Source organism: Castanea sativa, chromosome 2 (assembly GCF_040712315.1).
Source record: "Castanea sativa cultivar Marrone di Chiusa Pesio chromosome 2, ASM4071231v1".
Lineage (NCBI taxonomy): Eukaryota > Viridiplantae > Streptophyta > Magnoliopsida > Fagales > Fagaceae > Castanea > Castanea sativa.
Window position 1 is genome coordinate 15,706,918 of NC_134014.1, and position 23,341 is coordinate 15,730,258.

The 23,341-nt window shown below is 33.5% G+C and overlaps 3 protein-coding genes across 3 annotated transcripts; 1 reads left to right on the forward strand and 2 right to left on the reverse strand.

Moving 5' to 3' along the window:
• The first annotated feature begins 9,212 nt into the window (after positions 1 to 9,212).
• Positions 9,213 to 10,195, forward strand: LOC142624946 (uncharacterized). Its single transcript, XM_075798667.1, has 2 exons — positions 9,213 to 9,439; positions 9,674 to 10,195. Exons 1-2 carry the CDS (start codon positions 9,343 to 9,345, stop codon positions 9,793 to 9,795), a joined length of 219 nt encoding a protein of 72 aa, XP_075654782.1. The 5' UTR covers positions 9,213 to 9,342; the 3' UTR covers positions 9,796 to 10,195.
• Positions 10,196 to 11,045: 850 nt separating this feature from the next.
• Positions 11,046 to 16,809, reverse strand: LOC142625703 (chromatin structure-remodeling complex protein BSH). Its single transcript, XM_075799392.1, has 10 exons — positions 16,615 to 16,809; positions 16,410 to 16,498; positions 15,917 to 16,011; positions 15,685 to 15,756; positions 15,532 to 15,579; positions 15,290 to 15,373; positions 14,996 to 15,034; positions 14,680 to 14,762; positions 14,283 to 14,345; positions 11,046 to 11,729 (listed from the first exon to the last, which is right to left on the reverse strand). Exons 1-10 carry the CDS (start codon positions 16,662 to 16,664, stop codon positions 11,630 to 11,632), a joined length of 723 nt encoding a protein of 240 aa, XP_075655507.1. The 5' UTR covers positions 16,665 to 16,809; the 3' UTR covers positions 11,046 to 11,629.
• A 2,031-nt stretch (positions 16,810 to 18,840) lies between these two features.
• On the reverse strand, positions 18,841 to 20,412 carry LOC142625986 (auxin-responsive protein IAA31). The gene is made up of 4 exons (XM_075799743.1): positions 19,957 to 20,412; positions 19,410 to 19,615; positions 19,170 to 19,266; positions 18,841 to 19,071 (listed from the first exon to the last, which is right to left on the reverse strand). Exons 1-4 carry the CDS (start codon positions 20,118 to 20,120, stop codon positions 19,017 to 19,019), a joined length of 522 nt encoding a protein of 173 aa, XP_075655858.1. The 5' UTR covers positions 20,121 to 20,412; the 3' UTR covers positions 18,841 to 19,016.
• Between the last annotated feature and the right edge of the window lie 2,929 nt (positions 20,413 to 23,341).

The window sequence follows — 23,341 nt, forward strand, 5'->3', positions numbered from 1 at the left end:
TTGTCAGGATCTCTCACAATCTATGGGAAACTGGACACCTACTCCACCCCTCTCCCAAACCATCACAAAAGGTACCCATTACAAATCAATGTTCGTTTGCAATTTTTCTATCAAAAGTTGCAAGAAATTCTTGTACCGACGTAAATTGCATCTCACCAACCCCACTGGTTGGTCCAAAGGCTAGGAAATGGATTGTTCCTATGTTTAAAGTTGTTGTCTAGTAAATCTCCTCTCATCATATCACATTGTTCAGTCGGCCACCTTGTTGTGGTTCCTATTCTTCAAATTCAAACATCACTAAAGAAAAGAAAAAAATGTCAAAATGTCCACAATTCTTAACCTTGAAATTGATATTCATACCAAAAGGAAAATGAAAACCTTGGAAGTAGCATGGAGCCGACTGCACGTGTTTCTCCTTTAAAGCAATGGCATTCCAATTCTTTTTTTTAATCTTGATGTTATAATGATTACTTAAGATTTTGAAGTAGAAATGAAATCCAGAAAAGAAAGAGTCAATAACAAGGAATGGTAGACAGTGATTGCCTGAGCAGAGTGCCAAACTCTAACATATATAAAACATTGAGTTAGTGGGGCCCCAGCCTTTTGTTGATGCTACTTCGTTGGACTTGAGATCCATTTTGGATGTACTGAGTTCTTGAGGTTTGCTATCTAATAAAAACTTGTGTTTATATATATATATATATAAACGATGATAAACCCAAAAATTTAAAAAAATAATAATAAAAAAAAAATCAGAGAGAAGAAGTTAACAATATCGAGTATCAAGCTCTAGCACTAGCACAAGAAAATTTTGTATATATAAATTTGGTCAGACTATTCAATGAAGCCAACGTAAATTGCTGAAGTTTCACTAAGGGGCAAAACCATGAAGGCCTAGGTCAAGCTAGATCGTTCCTTCAAAAAAAAGAAAAGAAAGTAAAGGTCAAGCTAGATCCTGAACAAACCCACAAGGCCAGGGTTCAGCCTAGGCAAGTCTAGCCCAAGACCATGGCTACAGGGCAACCTCATGACGCCCCAAATAGGTGAGATCCTTGTAAAGAGGGAGCATGTGACATATGGGCCAAACACTTAGAAAGGTAGGACCATACTTGTTCTTGGTTTCAAATGCCTAAAGCTTGGTGTCTGTATCCTCCCGTAAAAGAAATATCGGGAAAGTTCACTTATACTATCGTGTCAACATTAATTTTCATAACTAATTATTCTTATTTTGTATTAATGGCATGTTTGGATAGAGGGGGAAGGAGGGGAGTAGAGTAGAGTTAACTAAAAATTAGCTAATTTTGTACTAAATTTACTCTACTCTCCCTCCCTCCCCTCAATCCAAACGGACTATAAATGTAACAAGAAATATCATTACTTTATAGTATTAGAAGGCACACTTTAGAATGTGGGCCTGTTTAATAATGTTGTTTTAGTAACATTATTTGTATTTTTTGAAAGACGCGTGGATGAAAGAGTATATGAAAATACGTGTAATGTTGTTTAAATACTGAAAACTGTTGTTCAAAATATACTACCAAACAGTCTCATTCTCTTAACCAACCTAAGGGGATGATGTGTGGTCAGGATCTTTCCACTTTATAGAGAACTAGTTATCAACTCCACCCACAAAAATTTTACAAATACTCTCTCAAACCAACTATGATGGTATGCATTATAAATAACGGTTACTTTTCAATATGTATACACACAAAAAGAAGCGGTAATAGTGAAAGATGTTACCAATATCAAGTCTCTAGCACAAGAAAATTTGTACATATGAGTTTGGTCAGGATATTTAATGAGGCCAAGTAAATTTTTGAAGCTTCACTGAAGGGGCAAAACCTTGAACGCCTAGGCCAAGCTATCCCTTGAACAAACCTGCAAGGCCATGGTTCAACCTAGGTGAGTCTAGCCCAAGACCATGGTTACAAGGCAACCTGATGACTCCCTATCTAGTAATATACACCACACACTGATAGGTGAGACCCTTGTGAAGAGGGAGCACGTGGCATAAGGGGGTAAACACTTAAAAAGCTAAAACCATAGACATATTTTGGTTTGAAATGCCTAGAGCTTGGTAATGGACCCTCGCCTTAAAAGGAAGGTCACTTATGTTATCGTGTCAATATTAATTATTTTTCTTAATTGTCATCCATTTTACACTAAATGTAATAAGATATGTCGTTACTTTATAATATTAGAGATCGTATTTTAGAAATATATACTCTCAATCAACTTAAAAGGATGATGTGTTGTCACAATCTCTCTCACTTTATGATGCAGAATTGGCCACCTACTCCACCCACCAAAACTTTATTATTACTCTCCCAAATCATCACAAAAAACATGCATTACAAATCATGTTACTCTGCAATTTTTTACTCAAAAGTTGCAAGATATTCTTGTACCGACGTGAATTTCATATGGCCAACCCCACAGCTGGTTGACCCCAAAGGCGAGGAAATTGATTGTACCTATGTTTCAAGTTGCTAGCTAGTAAATCTCCTCTCATCATATCACATTGTTCAGTAGGCCACCTTGGTAGTGTAGTCCCTATTCTCAAATTCAACACATCACTAAAAAGAAAAGAAAAAAATTGTCAAAATGTCCACAATTCTTAACCTTGAACTTGATATTCATGTAAAAAAAAAAGAAAAAGAAAAATGAAACCTTGCAGGTAGAGTGGAAGGAACCGACATCAAGTCACGTGTTTCTCTTCCTCCTTTAATGCAATGGCATTCTTTTTTATTTTTAATCTTGATGGTATAATAATAATTACATTTCAAGATTTTGTAGTAGAGAGTGAAATCCAGAAAAAGAAGAGTCAATAAACAGGGAATGGTGGGCAATGATTGCTTAAGAAGAATGCCAAACTCAGCATATAAAAAACATTGAGCTAGTGGGGCCACAGTTACCGTTACTTTATGGGACAAGAAGCACATTGTTTGTGGTAAGGGCAATGGGGGCACCCCAAATAAGTTTTTTTTTTTTTTTTTAGAGAGTTTTACACGTACATTTTTTAATTTTTTTTAGAGAGTTTTACTACGTTACTACTGTTTATTTAGGAAGCTGCTCGGCTTCTTTTTTTTTTTTTTTTCCTGGAGAGCTATGGGCGTAGGGCTGGGGCCGAGTCATCCGTATTTTCCTTTGCACTTTGCTCTTTGTACATCTGAAAAATCTGAATTCTCCAATCAGTTTGGTCCTGTGGGGTCCTCCTTCACCCATCTATATCATCATCATAATCTTTTTCTCTCTAACTATTTGCCACATGTCACTTAGATTGGATGTGTATGAATATTGTGGCAGCCTTAGCACACAAAAAAACAAGTTTGAATATGATAGAATTTTTGTTTTTTTTAATGTCGATAAAGGAAATTAAAGATCAGAGTTTACTTTACTAACAATCTTGTCTCCCAGATCGAATATATACAAAATTATTTAAAGATGATAACATTCAAATTTAAATTTATGAGGCATCGCAATTCACAAAATTTTTTTTTCTTGCTCCACTTTTGAATGAGTTATGGGAATGGGATAATAGTTCTGATACTTTATTTTTATATTAATATGGTAATTTATTGTTGATGTTTTGATTTTACAAGTTAATGTAGGTATTTTACGAAACAAAATTGGAGTGTGAACAAAATAACTTAAACCTAAATTTTGTCTCATGTAAATTACTTATTTATTTGTTCACACTTCACAGTCCCCATCTTTTGAGATTTTTTTTTGAAGGACACGTCTTTCGAAATGAATAGTAAAGGAAAAAGAAGAAAAATACAAACTGACCGACCATCCTCGAATATGCCCAAATATGCATTTCTCAACTTTCATCTTTCTTTGTTTGAAATAAAACATTCATTTTTTTGGTTTTTTGTTATATATCTTATGTATCGATAATAGTGATAATTTTCTACTGGTCAATCAAGGCTAAACATGTGGGATGGAATAAACAAATTTACATGTGAATGAACAGAATAGTAGAATAATTTAAACACTTGGGGGGGGGGGGGGGGGGCAAAAAAAAAAAAAAACCCTTTAAACAAGTAGGAACAAAGGGGGATGCACTGTCAGTTTCTATGGATAAAATTTTTCATCCTACGAGGTGCTCAGACATTGCTAATAGAAAAATATACTTGCTTTGGTATTAAAAGTCGCCATTACATTTGAGATGCTGTATATACTACTATTTTATTATTGGGTTTATGAGTCTAATGAAAGTTATACCTTGACCTTGATATCCATTCCTTTTAGTGTTAGCAAAGTGGCCGTCCAACATGTTTCTAAAATGTATAGCAAGTTTCATTTTAATCCTTTCAAATTTAAAATATTTAACTTCTTTTTTTTTTTTTTGTTAAAAGGAAACTTCATTAAACTAAGAAGCCAAAATGGCTAAGTTAGAGGCTGAAAGCCTACAATAATTAACCCCATTGACATCCAAGCACACCAAGGATGAAATAACAAAAGAGGGGGATAAATCAAAAACAACAAAATCTTTTTGCATATTACAACATTTTCTTACAAGTGCATCAGCACATCTGTTGGCTTCCCAATAAACATGCTTCATCCTGGCAAGAGGAATTATGTTGAGCAATAACCTGCAATCAACCAAAAGAAAAATATATGACGCATTAGGAATAATTCTGGAATTAATCAAATCCACAAATATTTAACTTTGTTGTCAAGAATCTTGTAATGCAATTTATTAACTTCTTCTTTTTTCCTTAGTATTTTTGACATAGGTATTCAAGTTTTAAATTTGCTTTCTTCCCATTTCAAAATTATTATAAAAAAAAAAAATCAATTTTGTTCTTTTAAAATTTTGAAAAATATCTCTCACAATTTTTTTTTTTTTTTTTTTTGAGGGAATCTCTCACAAATATTTAAAAGGTAACAATGAAATTATTATTAAATTTCCCATCCAGTTTTTGCGTACTTTGACTAATGGCATTTTAGCGTTGAATAGAAAGGTAATTGGGGATTTAAAATATTGGTTTGGGGTTTGACAGTTTTGATTTGAGTCAAATGTATGTGTGTCGGTGGCACGGAAAGGTTAACAGTGGATTTGTGGAGGTGGTTTTTGACCAAGGAGGGCGGCTCGAGGTGGGTCGTTGGAGAAAGAAGTTAGACCAGAGGAAAAGGTAGAAAAAGAGGAAGGGAAAGAAGAAAAAAAAATGGAAAAAAGAGAAACAATGTTTAATCAATGCCACATTAGTTAAAGAGGTCACATAATTTAAGAATGTCAGCGTCAGCCATTCACTATTATTATTTTTATTATTATTATTCTTATGTTAAAAATGCAAATTTAACCTTATAAGTTCATCACTATCCATTTAAGTCCTTCAAATTTGTATTGGTTCATTTCAATTTTCCTAGTTTTAAAATTCGTCAATTAAGTCATTTGTTAACCTGCCATTTATTGATGCTGTTAAGTCCCTCAAAGCGGTCGGTTTGACCTTATTTTAATATTTAATTTATTATATATTTCTTAATTAAAAAAATCTAGAAATTAAAAGAACCAAATGATCCCGTCCCTCCTTCATCTGAAGAAAACGAAATAGAAACCGAACCCATCAAAATCCTAACCTAACTTGATAACTGAGAGACTAAGAGGGAGAAAGAGAGATCTAGGAGGTGTACTCTACCGCTTGGCTCCATGTGTACTTGGCGGCTCGACTTCATAAGGTGTACTCAATATATAATGAACGAATGCAAACTTAAAGGACTAAAATGAAAAATAGTGTAACCCTTTTCTTTTATTTTTTTGGAGAAAAGGTACCATGCATTTTATTATAAACAATTAACCATAATCGGCTAAGAAAACAAAATTTATGTATGAAGTAACATCTTCCATCCACACACTAAGACTGCTAACATGTTTAGTAAGGTTACGAGCTATAGAATTCTCTTATCTACGAATATGAGAAAAACTAAGCAAACAAAAAGATCCTGACAAAAGCTTAGCCTCGACTACAAGGTGACCATAAGATGAGAAAAATTCATCTTCATTGGAAAGAGCTTTGATGATATTCTCAAAATCACTTTCTAGAATAATAAAGGAAAAGTTGAGTTATTGAGCAAAGCTTAGAGCCTTCACTACAACCATAGCTTCAACAACATCAACCAGGTGAGGGAGGGGGACTTTCTCTGCCAAAAAAGCTAAAACTAATCTCTGTGAATCACAGATAATAACTCCAAGTTTAGTTTCACCAATTTTTGTAAAAAGTGCACCATTAAAATTAATTTTGACTAGGGAAGAGGAAGGTGGGGAGACCAACGAACCCGAGCTCTGGGAACATTAAGTGAAGTAGGCAAGGCCTCAGGGTTGGCCTTTACAAAATCCAAAAGGAGCTGCTTGGCCATTGTAATAACCTTAAATGGTGAGTTTTGCATTTTGGCTTTATTATTATTATTATGGTAGAATTTTAACCTATAAGTAGGGGTGGCAAAATTGGACACGACACGCGAACCCGACACGACACGACACGAAATTAGCAGGTTATGGGTTGAGGCTTAATGGGTTCGTGTCATATTCGGGTTGACACAACGAACCCGTTTGATAAACGGGTTGGGTTAGGGTTCAACCTATAGAACCCGTTTGACCCGTTTAATTAAATGAAATTTTACCAATATACCATTCAAACTATAAGTATATAAACTTATTAGTTGTTGTAGTTTATTTTCTTTGATGTATTGTGATTGATTATTTATCATATTGAGATATGATTTAGTTTTGAATGATTATTTGTAATATAATTACTCATTAGTTTTGAATTTTATATTTAAAATATTTATTTGCTTGTTTTTCCATAAATGCTTTTCTTCATTTTGATAAAATTAGATAAACAGGTCGACACGACTAACCCGTTTAGTAAATGGGTCGTGTTAGGGTTGAGGAATCTTGACCCGTTTAATAAACATGTCGGGTTAGTGTTGACCCATATAGTCGGATACGTATGAGTTGACACGACACGAGCCCGACACGCGAACACGAATTGCCACCCCTACCTATAAGTCTATTTATGATGATTGTTCTTTATTATTAGGTCAAGACACTAATTGTTTTATAGTGTACATAGAATTTGAATTCTAAATTTCTTATTCAAAGACAAAAATCTTTATCCATTGACCTAACTAAAATCAAAATGAAACTACATATATATTGATAATCTTTTTTTTTTAATGATCATATATATATATATATTGATAATCAAATACAGGTGATTTAAAGTTTTGAATGCTTTCATAAAAAATACTATGACATATCAATCGAGTTATAAGACTGATTGAGATATATAATTGACCTCTCTCTTTGTTTTGTTTTGTTTTTTTCTTTTTCTTTTTTTTTTTCAAAATAACGTAGTTTGCAATGAAGATAATGTGCAGATTAAGATCCTGTAAATTAAGTGTTGCATCGAGACGCTAACAATAGAAAAATAAGAAGAATACTATATGATATACTATATAATACGATAAAACAATATTTTACAATTCCTTCGATGTAAGTTAATGTATTTGTCAACTCATGATTATACTTAACGGCACAATCATCGTTCATTTATGGATATGGGGGTTGATGCAGGAGATTAATCTATTTGAATTACATTATATATAATTCTTCAATTATTTATGAATCTCAATTATTTTATTTTTTCCAAAAAGCAAAAACAAATGCACACCAAGGGCTCCAACTCAAATTAACTTGGTATGTTTGGGTGGAAGTGGAACTGTAAAAGAGTAGAACTATAGAAGTACATGTAGACCCCACTTGGTTATGAATGTTTTAGTCAGTCTTTTGTGTTCCCACTAAAACATGTGGGATTCACATGCTCTGACTGAGAGAAATGAAAAACTAAAGCCTGCCCCAAGGTTAATTTCATTACAAGGTCCACAATTTTGCAGCTGATCTTTTTGTCCCCAAATAAATGGAGGAAAATAATTTGAACACTGTGGAAGTACATTGTGATATTTTTGTATCAAGTTATTTGTTTTTATTTGTGTGTAATAATACCACAATGCAAGAGTCTAATTCATAACATTTTTTTTATTTATAAAACCAGAAAACAAGAGAGTTAAACCATACAATGGTTAATTGGCATGTCAGTAGCCAACTTAGCTAGGAATTTAACATCACCTATTACAATCTTTGGAACAAAAACAGAGTGAGAGACCACATCAGACCGAGCTAAACTATACAAGTCCTCCACCAAAATCCTCTCCATCCAATTGGGTCTGAATATCCCATTGGAGACCAGAACAGGTCTCAAGCTCTCAGTAAGAAAAAAAAAGAAACTTGAATCCCAAACTCCTAAGTCCTAACATTAATGATGATGAAATGACAAGATAGTTGACATTGCAAAAGGTCAAGCAAACCTAAGGGCTCAATAAGATTACTCTAGCTAAATATCTATATGTGCCAAATTTGATGTAATTTTGAAAATTGGAAAGAAAAGTTGCTGGTGAAACATGCACAAGCTAGATTTCAGGGTGCTTTTTTAGGATGGGTAATTTTTAGGATTTTGTTAGAAGTAGAAGTCATATTTTATTAAATCTAGCACGTGATTAATATGTCACAATTATATGCTATGTGATTTAGTTATGAAATAATACTACTGAACCACGAATTACAATGCATGTGATTATTATAACATGTTATTAGAAGTAAAAGTCACGTACTTTATTAAATCTAATATGTGATTAATACATTACGATTGTATTCTTTATTGAACCATGAATCACAATGCCGTTGGACGTCCGTGATGTGAATTGGTTTGATTTTATTCAAACTCAAAAGAAAACCTTAGCTGAAAATTAAGATTGAAAACACAGCAAAGAAAATCTCAAATTAGATGGAAAAATAGACAAAAAGGGTGAGGGTGAAATCATATTACTATATCCCAACCAGAAAGAGAAATGAAGGGAGTTGTGGTGTAAATGCAAAGGCAAAATTTTTTGAAAAATTGTATGGCAGAGAAGAGGTGGTATCTCTAAAATAAAGAGAAGGTAAAGGACTTCACGTGTAAGAGTTTCTGTCTTGGCTCGTGCGCCATGTGCTTGCGTACGGTGGGCGACCTTTTTTGATGATGAGATAAGAAATTAGAAAAAAAAAGTAGTGATGTTCCTCTAATCTAAACTAAAGCTCATCTCACGGATCTTGCCTCTCTCTCTCTCTCTCTCTCTCCACTATATATCTTATGTGTTCTTCTATATATATAAATATATAAAGCAGCACCCTTTGCTAGCTGAGGCCTAGAGAATTTACTCGTTAAGACTTTTGAGACTCTTCAAGATAGAGAGATACACACACACTTTCCCTCTTACCTTACACACAAAATCAAAATGGCTTCTTGGAAAAAAACCATCGCATCCCCATTCAAGAAAGCTTGTACTTTCTTCAACCAGCAGCCCAGCAGAGACCAAAAGAAGAACCAGCCAGGTACATTTTCTATATGTTCATAAGTCAAAAATCAAGCCCACAATTTTTTTCAAAACCGTTGATACATTATGCTGTTGCTGTGATTGGTGTTGTAGTGATGTTGCTCTAATCACAATATGCGATATCAACTGTTGTGAAAAGAAGGGGAAAAATGTTTGGTTTCTAGAATTAAGAGTACATTTCATCCAATGTTTTTTTTTTTTTATATTTATATTTTATTTGGGATGATTTCAGGGCAAGAGAATCGTGTGATGGATTTGCAGGGTGAAGTGATGGCATGTGCTTATGAAGATGTGCAGGTGATGTGGTCTATTCTGGACAAGTCCAAGTCCTCAACCTGCAATATTACTTCTTGATATATGTATTTTACAGCCCAACAACAAAAAAACAAAAAAATTTACCCACTGGCCACCAACTCAGCTTCAGCAGAGTCAGCAACTAGCATATGTTGAATGATAGGAGTTATGTTTTGGTCATACTGGCACTTTGTTTATCCGGATCTGGTATGCAATTGCATCATTTTGTAGATAAATGATATTCTGGGCTGACATCAATCTTGTTTAAAAATGGTAGCAAGATGAAGGAGATGCTGTTGTGATGATGAGGCATATTAGTACAATGCCCATTTGAAGCTGGTGGCCCTTTCAGCTTTTCTTTTTCTTTTTTTGGGTCAAAAGGTTGTTTCTTTTAGGGAATCCCCGTGACAAATGCAGATCATGGTGAGATTTTTAATGGAAAGTTTTATTTTTATTTTTATCTGTTTTCTTATTTACAGTATTTATTAGCTTGTTATTTTCCTGATCACTTGTTGATTTTTTAGGACGACTTTTTTATGTTTTCACTAGAGTGGAAAGATTATTATTGAATGCATGTCGGTGTGTCCCCACGCTCTTGTATTGTATGTCAGAATTTAGGTGGATTTGATAAATTGGGACAAAAGCTATAAGACAAAGCAGGGCTGGGTCGGGATTACGACCTTGTTCTGTTAAAAACTTAAAAGCTCTCTAAAGACAAAGCAAGCCTATCTTCCAGTCCATTAGCCAGTAACAAGTAGACATATCATTGAGCATATGAAAAATGGTGCAAGACTTGTGTAATCTCATGTAACCTCCCGCTTATAATAGAGAATGTTAGGAATTTAAACCAATTTCTAGATCTGTGAGATGCAAATTTGCGAGAGGAAGTTACATTTAATGGTCCTATAAGATAAATTTGGATACTATGACCACAAAAAATTATACAAATTGAAATGTTCCCAAAATGCAAAACGAGAACAAGTACAATTAAGACTAGATTGAGATCCCTAAACTCGTTCCCACAAGGCACAAACCCAACCTTGAATTTTACATTTACATAATTTATTCTCCATTCCTAAATCTTGGATACAAATACTCTTGAGAGCAATGCCTTCTTCTTGCACATGAATGATAAACTACACTATGAATTTAATTAGTGTGACCAATTATTATATGATAAGAGCAAGTATTATTCCTGAAACAGTGAATGAATAGCCCTTAATCTAAATCCTGCAGGATAGGGTTGATCCCCATAGAAAGACTGGACATTGCCGGGCAAGCTCTCGGGCTGGCTATGGATGTACATCGAATTAGATAAAACGGACCTGCCATCATTAGCTGCATGTCCAACCAAGAAATGAGAATCCAGTTCCCTGTTTTTGGGCAAAAAGGAAACAAATATCATACAACAATATGCATCCTGTAGATACATCAATAATCCCTGATACTGATAGGTCTTTACAATAGCATGTCTTGAAGTTGAAAGGAGAGTGTTCTCCTTTACCATGGGCTCAACTTTATACACATTTGCTAGCTGAGCTTAAATGGGCTTAGTACGACTTAATATTAATAGATAGGAACTAATGTAATCCTCTAGTTACAAATTACAATGAACTAAAACCACCAAACAAATGGATTAAATGGAACTGAGAAATCTGCAAATCTACTGGAATCTTATCACTACAAAATTTAACCCCCGAGTTCCACCAAGTTTACGAAGTCTTTCTATAGAAAATTGAGGGAAAACTAAAACAGCAAAAGATGCACCACATTCACTGTGCAAACCTAGCATTTACAAAATGATTTTGCCTCTATTTTGTAGGAAACACAAAAGCCTTTCTATGGTACCAAAAACTCTTAGTCAACCAGGGGAGCCTTAAAGTCTACATGTATGTCACCGAATATTCCTATCTTCTCTTGCTTCAAGGGCATCCACTTCCTCATTAGATAGATGATCAACGATGGGTTCATATACATCCCAGTCCTTTCTTTTCCTGAAGCATTTTGAAGCAACAGGTCAATCACTTTTAAGTATGTTAAAAAAGAAAACAAAAAAAGACTGAATAAAAACATAACATCAAGAGGGGTCCAACTGAAACAATGTTGGATGAGAAAAATATTCATATACTCATAAATAAAAATATTATAAGAAAGATGATGATTGAACACACGCGCGCGCGCACACACACACACACACACACACACACATATATATATGATGAGAGGATTGATTGAAGATTTCCTACACAAACAACCCTCAAAAGCAAACCAAGCTGTAATACAACAACAAAGCTTTAATCCCAATTTTTTGGGGTCAACTATGGTCCTCAACAGCTATTTTAGGCAAACCAAGGTGTAATGACCCTCACAAAAACCCTGGAATAATAAAAGTCACTCAGGCATTTTCAACTTGGGAGGATAGTGTTGGGCAGACATGATATGTATGGTGACTAATAAGAAAGAATTTGGTTTGCAATTTAAGTAAATTGATGAGGTAATACAACATGAGTCATGAGAGATATTCACAGCTGGATAACTTGCAGAAGGATCAAGTTTCAGCACTCAACACCTAAACCATTGGAACAATAAAGCTCATTCAGGCATTTTAACTTGAGAGGATGGTATTGGGAAGACATGAAAAAATTGAATAGTGGCATTTATTCTATGTAGCTGACATCGACACAACAGGACATGACATTTCTTGAGAAACTAGGATACAACACAGTGGAGATATGGCAATTAATTAATAATTTTTTAAAGTATATTTTATATGTTTTTAGGCATAAACTTATGTTTACTTTAGGTTTAAAAAACGAGTAACAACCATAAAAAATATGAAAATATATCTAAAATTATTATTTTTTTAAAAAGAAGCAATAATAATTCAACTTTAAAAATCAATAAAGTAATGCATGCAAATAATCAGCCCAATAGCATTATATCAATTAATTAAAAAATATAAATAAACAAATAGGCTCACATAATAACCTAAGTCTAACTAACTCAACTCATGAAATTTATTAATATCCAATAATAATAATAACATCAAAAAGTTACTGGTAGAAATCACGAGCAGTATAGACTAGAGTAGCCTAGTCACTACTACACTACAGAGAAGTTCTCTAATCATAAATAAATAAAAAAATTTGCAAGACAAGAGTGTGGGAGGGAGAGAGAACATAAAAACACTAAATGAGGATTGCCATCACTGTTGTTGGTCACTGAAGAGGGGAGATGGGCTATCATTGCATCACCGGTTGTTGATCTAAGGCTGGCATGTTGCGATGTAGAGAGAGATTGAGAGAAAGAGAGAGAGAGAGGACTGAAAATGGAAAAAAAAAAAAACAAGGGTTTAACATCAATCAACTGTGAAAATTGTCCTGGCAGAAGATCTTTTTTTCTTTTTCTTTTCTTATTTTTTTTTTTCAAGAGAAGTGTCGCAATTGTGTCCTTGTCTTGTCCCCATTAATCTTTTTTTTTTTTTTTTTTTTTGCCAAACACTCAAGGGAGACACTTACAGCTGAGTCATAGGCATGTCTGTGTTGGATATGTGTCAGACACAGACATGCCTCCCAAATCGCCGTGTCTGTGCTTCCTAACATTAATTTCTATTAAAGGTGTGCCATGCCCGGATGAGTAAGAATGAAATTGGTTTCCACTCAATTAAATTGATGAGGTAGCATCAGTTAGAGATTTGCTACTGGATAACTTTACAAGAGGCTCAAGCTTCAGCACTCAAAGACTGCCACTTGGAACAACATGAATCTTTAAGAAGCTTAGTTTGCCTGGCTTCAAAGTGGTTTTAAGGGTTAAAAAGATATTAGACCAAGAATATGTGATAGTGGGAAGGTACTTGACATGTAAATGCTGAGTTAGTTCAAGATGCAGAAAGGAGAGCCTATTTTTCTCTTTTATGAGTTCTCTTTTGTTCTACAGGTCAGTGAATGGCTCCATGGGACAGAGCTGGAAAGCATGGAGAGGCTGCTAGAAAAGAGAGTATATTTCTAATGTTAAATGTTAAGAAGATGGCTTTAATTGAAAGTACCTTAGCAAAGATGCCAAAATTGTTTATGTTGCTCTTCAGATTCTGGTCTTAATTTCAGAGGGGAAAAAGAGGAAAATACTGGGTCTTGAATGCTGGCAGAGATGTTACTGGAAGGATATAGTCTTGGTCTGTGTAATGCCTTCGAAAAGGTATCAATACATTTGTGAAGGAGTTAACTCGATTAAGCTTCTAGGTTGAATCCTAAGAGTCAGTCAAGTCCCTGGATGCTTCCAAAATGTGGAGCTGGCTGCTGGCCAGATACCACTGGGCCATGAAGGCAGTATAAACGTTAAATACACAGATTACATATACATCCTACGTCCAGAGGACCCTCCACCTTGCTATTACAAGGGGAGGAGGTGACATTTGATATAAAACTCATTGGCTAAATGTTGAATGTGCTGTAGTATTCAGAGTCCAACATAACAATATGTTCAGTGAATTTTTCAATTTTAGCAACAAAAAAGAAAAAACCAAATTAAGTAGAAATGAATATACATACCGGACCACACTAGATCTGTAACCAAATAGCTTCACCAGGTCCAATGCAGAACCACTTGATTTACTGTGGGAAGTTCAATAAAAAAAATTATTAGAAAATAAATAGTAGTAAATAGGGGGTGTAGACTGTAATAAAAAGGCCGTACTCAATGCACAAAGCTCCCACTTTTTGTGAGGTTTGGGAGAGATGATTGGTAAGCAACCTTACACCCATTTTTTTAATGAGTTTTAGTCCCATGGAGAGAGGGAATGGTAGATTTAAACTAGTGAACTTCAATTTATGAGGCATGGTGCCCAGATGATGTGCTACCCCTTGGATATCATAATGGTCATTCCATCTTCTTATCTTAAAATGAGCTATGAACAACATCTGAGAAACAAAGGCTGTAGATACAAACCTGGATGTAGCATGTTCGGTCCCCCGGCGACCCTTTTTGCTTATTCTGCTTTCTCTTGCTGAAGCTACACTTTGAGTTGCAATCTACAATATCAAATACAAAATAAGCATAGTAATTGAACCATTCATGACATGTCACCTACAGCATATGATGCAAATGAAGCCATAAAGAGAGAGAGAGAGAGAGAGAGAGAGAGAGAGAGAGAGCTTAGAAACTGAACCAAGATACCTAGTTCATGATATATACAGCATAAGATGCAAAATGAAGTCAAAAAGGAAGAGAGGGAGAGAGTGCAAACAAGCAATAAAATCTTTACCTCATAGAGCTGTTCTCTGATTGCGAAGGCAATTGCAGGCTGCAAAATCAGATTTCAGGCATTAGTATTTTCTTAGGAACTTGAAATGAGCGAGAGAGCAACACCTACCAACATGCAAAAATAAGAAAACAATTGAATTTCTTTTATTTCTTCTATTAGCGGTAAAGATGGAAAAATCAAAACATTTTGTCTTAGGCACCTAGCAAATTCTATTCCAGATGATAGTTAAGAACACACAAACAAGAACATATATAGAGAAAACAAATTAATGCTACAGTTGTCAGCTTTACTTACTCCAACTTCAGGGTCTTCAATGCCCAGATCTTTGCAGAAGGTTCTAGCAAACTCTTCAGGATCACTCTCAAAGTTGTTCATGTCCTGAAATATAAAAAAATTTCAAAAGCACTCAAGCCTGGAATCCTTGCGTACGTGTATATTGCATAAAAGATAAAAAAAAAAAATGGATATCCATCAGCACTAAACATAAAGTTGAGTGTTTTGAGTCATATGATGCAATGACTATTCTTTAACCTTACCCACAAAAACTGGTCCTTTATAAGAGTATGATTAACTCGAAGATCAAGCTGGGAAGAAAGCACAAAGAATTCTGTATTAATAACCAAATAGGCAAGAGAGCTGAAAAGCGAGGAAAGGCAGGAAGTACACAAGAGATGTTAAGTAAGATATACCTTAATTGGAACTATCTTCTCCCCAGAGTACATATCCTGTCCTTCATATGATCGAAACTCTGCTAGCTGCGTCTGATAAGCAAAGGCCAATAGTTAATATGCATGATATAGCAGGAGGAACTTTAACTTCTGGTGAAAGTAATTAAAGCACTATAATGTGTACAAATCATTCTAAGTAAGAAACAAAGGCCACCCTAACAAGTGAATGTATAGGAATGTGAGTTTCATTTACTTGAATGGATGAAGCAATCTGTGTTATAAATGCTGGTGGGAGCTTCAAATCTTTGACTGTCCTTTTCGCGAACAACACGACCTCTGAATCAGGGTCTATATATAAAATTCACAAAACATGTAATCATATACCTATTGAAGGAATATAAAAACATACTCAAATTAAAATCTCTCAGAACAATAGCTACAAACTACATACATATGCATATACACATAACAAATAGGACATATTTAACTCTACAAGAGTGAAGTCCCAGTGAAATTGATCTCTTTTAGCAATTGCCCACATAATTTTATTCAAAGTACTTACTTTAAAAAAAGAAAAAAAAAGAATTTTGACAAGTGAAGAAAATTAAGTGTAGGGTATAATTCAGGGATGCAAAAGCAGAAGTGATGGTTAACATTAAAAACACACACACATATATAAGCAAAAAGAAAAAAAAAAAAAAAAAATACCAGTTGTAAAGAGAAGGAATGGAAATTGTGAAAAATACCAGAAGGGTTCCAAGTAAAAGCATCTTTGAATCTCTGGCCGTCAATTTCTATGTCCAATCGAATCGGTACCAAATTCGCCGAAGTTGGCCTGCCTCATCAAAATTCCAAATAAATATAGTATATTCTACAAAAAAGAAAGAAACCCAAAAGAGAAGAAGAAGAAGAAGAAAGAGAGAAGAGATGAGATGAGATGAGATGACATACATCCTGAACTTGACGGGGGCTTTAAAGAAAGACAGCGCCGGTGCTTTCATTTGAATTTTCCGACAAAATCAGCAGTTATCAACTCAAACACTATTTTTAAGTGTTCACAAGTGTGTGTTTACTTGTACTGTTTACTCTTCTCTTCCCACTTCACTACTTATATTGTTTTATCTTCTTGTGTCACAGTGTGTGTATACTTTGGGTTTCTTCTTCGATTCGATAAAATTACTGCCTTTTAAATGTCGGTTTTACCCCCCTCTCTGCCCTCCCTTTATTTTTGCTTCCTTCTTGGGCCCCTATCATACCCAATAGCTAAACTACATGCCAATACGTCAGCCCAAATCTCACGGCCCATTTTAATGCAATGCTGATTTGATTGCTGAATCAACCAGCCTCCTCCTCATCACCTTACAAGTTACAAGGCCGTTTTCTATTCTCATTAGGAATGCTATTTTTTTTTTTATAAACTACTTAAACTACTGATGCAACGAGTAATTATTGGGAAGTAAAAAAGCGATGTCAATTTTGGGCCCAAATAAAGAATTTACAACATTAATAGTTTGTAAAAATATTGTAAAAAAATTTGTGTACATAGTATTACTCTTTTTATTATATGATTTATCATATTTCTAAGCAATTCTAAGTCCTTATGGTGATAGTATTATTGTATTTTTTTAGACAATTCAATAATTACTATGGAAAGACTGAATTTGAATCTTTAATGTTTTTATTAAAATAAAAGATGTCAATTAAGTGACAATGCACTAACATTTGGCTAGTACTATTGTCTTATTTGCTATTGCTACAACTCTTGGCTAGTATTGTACTATTTGATAATTAATTTTACTCCCCCTTCGTACAAAAACAGAATTAATGTATCATTTTCCATCTAGTTGATGAGTCATATCCTTAATTAATTAATTAATAATAATTTATTATAAATATTTATTGCTCTTATCTTGTCATGAATTAGTACCAAGTGGCAGTGGACCACCATTTTATCAACTTTAAGAATGCCATGGCCCTGTCAAAGCTTCCAGAAAAAGAAAGAAAAAAAAAAAAAAAAAAGAATGCTGGCCCTGTGGCTGTCATTGGTTCACATTTTTTTTTTTTTAATACAATTACAAAATGACCTAATTTTTGTAGTTATAAATTGCAGTTATAAATAGCGAACATTAGATACACACACAACTATTATAGGACAATTACCCCTAGTGTTTAAAACTGAATTTATATTTTATAATACATTACATAACTGGAGTACAAATATAAAAGAGTATAAACAATAACACTAGATACACCCAATCAATATTGAATAAAAATTCTTATTTTTTTTAATAAAACTTATTATAATACACAAAATAATAACACTAACATTCCTTGAAAGAATATCCAGATATTGAAAAACACTACACTGGTACTTGATATCAATGCAGTGCTTGCATCGCAGTACAACATCAAGTCATTAACATTAGTTTTTGCTCCACAAAAACCTTTTCTTTTCTTTTTTTCCTTTTGTCTCGAACAGTCGCTTTCTTATTCTATTTTGCAACTAGACAATACCATCCACTTTTTCTTAGGTGGCAATAGGTCTACTTATTATATGTATAGCTTCATAATTGTTATGTATAGCTTCATAATTGTCCTTAGTTTTATCGATTTCTTTTAGTTTTCTCCATTGGCAGCGTAATTGAGTTCATTATATATATATATATATATATATATATATATAGTTTTATCGATTTCTTTTAGTTTTCTCCATTGGCAGCGTAATTGAGTTCATTATATACATATATATATAAAAACTATCGGGTACTTTTTATTAGTGTGAAAGGATGACCATAGTCCATAGCTATCGTACCAATAAGTGAATGCTTTGCAATCAAAATTAAAGTTAAGTCCCATCAAAATTAAGAAAAAATTAAAGTTTTCATCCAAAAAAGATAAGATTAAAATTAAAGTTAGAAGAGCATGACAGCACCCCCACGTCTAGGTACGTAAGTCATACGAGCGTGGAACCTGTCTAAAAGCCATTTTATTGATTAGCATCACTTTTTTTTTTCGATGAATGATTAGCATCACAATCACCAATCAAGGGGATTAATTAACACCATCGTTGGTCAAGACTCAAGAACATTACATTCCACCTAACAGAGAAAAAGAAATGTTATATATATTTGAGCGTAACGTAAATATTAATATCGATCATATACTACTTCTTGTGGATGAGATAATACTGTTGATATATATAGTTTTTGTAAGAAAAGGCTGTACATATCTGTAATCTTGGGCATATACACCATAATGTATTTGAGTGTGTCACAATATGAGCCGGAACTAGACAAAAATGCATACACAAAGAGAAATGGACTGTACATAGTGAAGAACAACTATTCTAGCTGCTAGCACCTGTCCGCTCTGGTGATCTTTAGTCTTTTCACATTGTTTAAGAACATCCTATACCGAAGCCAAAAACAGAAAATGAATTTTACAATGTGAGAAAAGTTAATGCATAAGACTTGAAAGGAAGAAAAGAAAAGAAAGGTGAGGCTTACTCCCATGGCACATCTCCAACCATCATCCAATCCCCTTCTTTATCTTCATAGGTCAAGACATGATATTTATCAGAGTGAACTCGATCGGCACCTGGGCCTATTTGAAAGAGTTAATAAAATTTGAATGTAGCTTAGCTTTAGTTATACAATCATATCCGTACGGTGCCACTTTTGGATAGAGTAACTTTGAAAAATTGAATTTCCTTCCAAAAGAAGAAAGCTTGAATTTTGTGTACTTACAAAGAATGGTGGTGGGGAACATATGGGCAATAGTTGCTATGAGACTATCATAGCCATCTTGTGCAAACAGATTCAATTTTCTACCAATCGGAATGCCTTCCATGTATATCTTGATAAATAAGGAGGCCTGCTTGTGATCCAGTACTTTATCTAAATGTGCAATCCTCAATATCGATCTGATCGGTGGCCAGCTTAGTGGTTGCACTCTGAATTGTGAAATATAAGTTCATTCAATATCAGCCATACATGTAACATATATGATCTTATAGCTAGATTAGAACCTGACTCAAGAACTCAAACAGGAAAGTCTTAATTTTTCTCGGGAAAATGCTAATCGCCAAGAAAAAAGAGTCCAAATATACCAAAATCAAAAACATTGAAGACTAATTGAAATAAGGGGAAAGCCATGCATGTGAATTAAAAAAGAAAAAGTCCAGAAATAATTAAATAAAGCTTGGGGGTAGAGAAAGAGTCCACACAAAAAAAAGTTGGTTGAAGGTTGTTGAATATATGAATGCAAGCCATTAATAAGAACATATAAAAATACCTTGTTGTCGTTGTTGGAGTGGGAAAGAGGTCATTGTAATAAGAGGATGAGATGCTTAGACCAAGTCTGAGGTCTGTGGAAGAAGAGGAGGCAGCTGCTGCCGAAGGATCGCTGCTGCTGTCTATGGAAGAAGCTGATGAATGTTGTTCTGATTTAATTCCCATCTACAATTGAGAATAGAGATTGATAATGATGATGATGAAATGAAACGGTGAAATAGAGAGTAGCACCTTTGTCCCTCTGCGTCTTTATATGCCTAGATAGATAGCCATAAAAGAGAGAGAGAGAGAGAGAGAGAGAGAGAGAGAGAGAGAGGAGGGACAAGGAAGTCAGAGTTTCGACAAACTCTCGTCGGTTTGATTTGCCTTGAGGGTGGCCGACATGTCCACGCTGCATACGCTAGCGACGTGGCTTTCACTCTATTATCTAACCTTTAGCCTCTTTTCTTTCGTGTGTGGGACACTATTGAAAACCAATTTGCCTATTTCATTACTATTGTGTTTATGACTCCACAAGTTGATATACATGGCAAAGTGGTCGGGCCGGGTCATATTATCTTTATGATCATGTCAGTTGTCAAGTAAGAGAACAAAGAACAAAATAGTTATAAATAAAAGTCGAATAATACTTAAATTCTTAAATTTACAAAGTTTACTACAAATACCATCATCATAAAAGAATGAAAATAATATTAAATATTGTAGACTATGTCAAGTTATCAACTTCCTCAACACATGTTCTTATTACGTGTAAAATAATAATAAAGCTAAATTATCTAAAAAGATAACTAAAAAAAAAAAAAAAAGTAAAGCATAACATATTAAGTAAATAATAATAAATAAATATTTAATATGAAATTCATCTCAATTTACTCAATTTTCTTTTTTTCAAATGAATTCAATCTACTCAACCTTAGTAAAACATCCCGCACTAAAAATATTCATACTTGAAAATTGCACTTCAAGTTAGTGAGTAATTTTGTCAGTATATCATCTACAATACAAATTTAATATAATTTAAATATACAATGAAAGCGATCAAGTCAATAAAGAATTAAAAAATTTATAACTTTATCACTATTCTATAAATGAATTAAATTACCTTCAAATCCTTATAACCAATTTTTAAAAAATACTTTAGAAAGGTTGATCCAACCCAACCTAAAAGCTAAGTGAATTGACCGATTTTTGCTCAAGGCCTAAAAATCTTAGGTCAGGTTGGCAATTTTTCTTTGAGTTTGGGTCAAATTAACGGGTATGAGTCCAATTTTGTCAAGTCTACTTGAAGGCCAAATCAAAAGAAGTTCAACTCTTGTCCTTTGTTTTAGTTGATATAGTATAATGTTCAATCTAGCCCATGATAGAAGAAGTTTAGAGAATTTCTTATTGGTTTTAGAATCACACCCCGCCTAGAAGAATAATAAGGAGTTACATTAATTATATTAAAGTGGTAGTTCTATATTGAAAAGAAAAGAAGTAAGGAAGTGCGCCATTCATTAAAAAAAATGGTGGTGGTGTAAATTTGTTGTTGTATGCAGGTGTGTAACAATTAGAAGCGAAGTTTTGTCTTAAGTATGAAACTTAAAAATTAAGTTTTGTCTAGTGAGTTAGTGCGAAAGCACCTTTGACATTTGGGAGTTTTTTTTTTATTTTTTTTTTGTTGGAGAGAGAATCAGGTTAGTTTATGTTTTAATTTTTTTTTTTAATTTTTTTTTTTGTGAGAGTAAAATGTGTGGTTGTAATTCCTATTATTAATAATAAATTTGGTTGGCGTTGAGAGTAAGCCAAACCACATTAACTTTTTGTATATTGTGGTGGTTGTTATTTTATTATTTTATATGCACTTAACAACATATATATAGTCTCAAAGGACAATAATATGAGTTACGAGGCTTAAATTAAAAAGAGGATGAAGTGGCGAATGGTAAGAAAGAACATAAAATTGCATCCTTTTCCTTTACCTAATAAGCTACTCAATTGCAATAGGCACCACTATGTTTCACATGGAGTGCTTTGACCAAATGGGAAGCCATAAATTTAGCCAAAATGCACTTACAGTGCTGCCGATGTGCAAAATTCCTGCTAGAGGTGCGTGAAAGAGACGTTAGCAATCTTAACCAAGGCATTATTAGTCCATTGCCATGAGTCATGACTTAGGACAGACAAAGACTTTTTACCGATATGAAACACTACATATATATACATATAGCAGATTGGTTAATTTTAGTTTTCTGGACAATGTATGTTGTTGAGTCTTATAAGGTATATGTAAAAGCATGCGTGTTTTCCAAGCAATTATATATGCTTTGGAGTCAAAAATCTTTGATAAATTTTCGTTCCAATTACTTGAAAAGTGTGAAGTTTTATTAACTCTCTGGTCTCTCCAATCCAAATCAGCCATCAAAAGATTCAAAATCAACTGCTCAGCTATACAATCATAGATAGGTAGGTTTTAGTTGAGTTTTTTTAGAAGTCAAAAAAGCAGAATCTCTCTTTTCTCAAGAAGCAATACGTATCAATTCTTCTAAAGTTGAGGTAGCTAGTGAATGTTTGTGAATTCAGTCTTTCATGTGAGCGTGTTTTACTGTCTCTGTTCAAAAGAAAAGAACATAATCCCATATCAGGGGGGAGTAATATGCGTGTGTTGTTACTTATAGCTCTATCAAGACTCATAAAGTTAGGTTGATATCTTTTGGAGTGTCTCACCCTTCCTAGGTCTCTTAATCTTTATGTAATTCTTTATTCTTCAAATATGAAATTCATTTATTCATAATTTTTATTACTGACAGACTCAGAAATTTAAGCTAATGATAATGAGAACTGAAATATATAAAATAAAATAAAACTTTAAATAAACATCTATGTAGTATTAAAAAAATTATAAATACTCAAAATCGTTGTTTCTAAATACATTAAGATTTAATTATTTACCAACAAAAACAAAAACAAAAACAAAATAATGTTTTTTTTTTATACTAGGCTGCCTAGGATTTTTTTTTAAGTTAGAGCATTCACAGTGGTGGTGTTAAAAAATTTAGTTTTTAGCACCTCAAAAAACTACTTTATCTATTTTACCACCTCATTTTATAATATATCTAATATCAAAAATTTTATTTTTTTATCACTTCATTTAAAATAATATAAACAACTCACTAAAATAATAAAGGAAGGGAGATAAATTGAGTTTTTTAATTGTAGAAAAAGATATAATCTTAATAAAATATTTTATTTTATTTTTAACAACTTGCTACAGTCAACTGGTATAGTTAAATGGTATTTATACCAGTTTACAGTAGTTGCGAAAATTTTGGCTTTAGCTTCTCCAATAACATATGATTTTTTGGTTATTTGGTGATAGACTAGTTTTTTTTTTTTTCTAAAATACA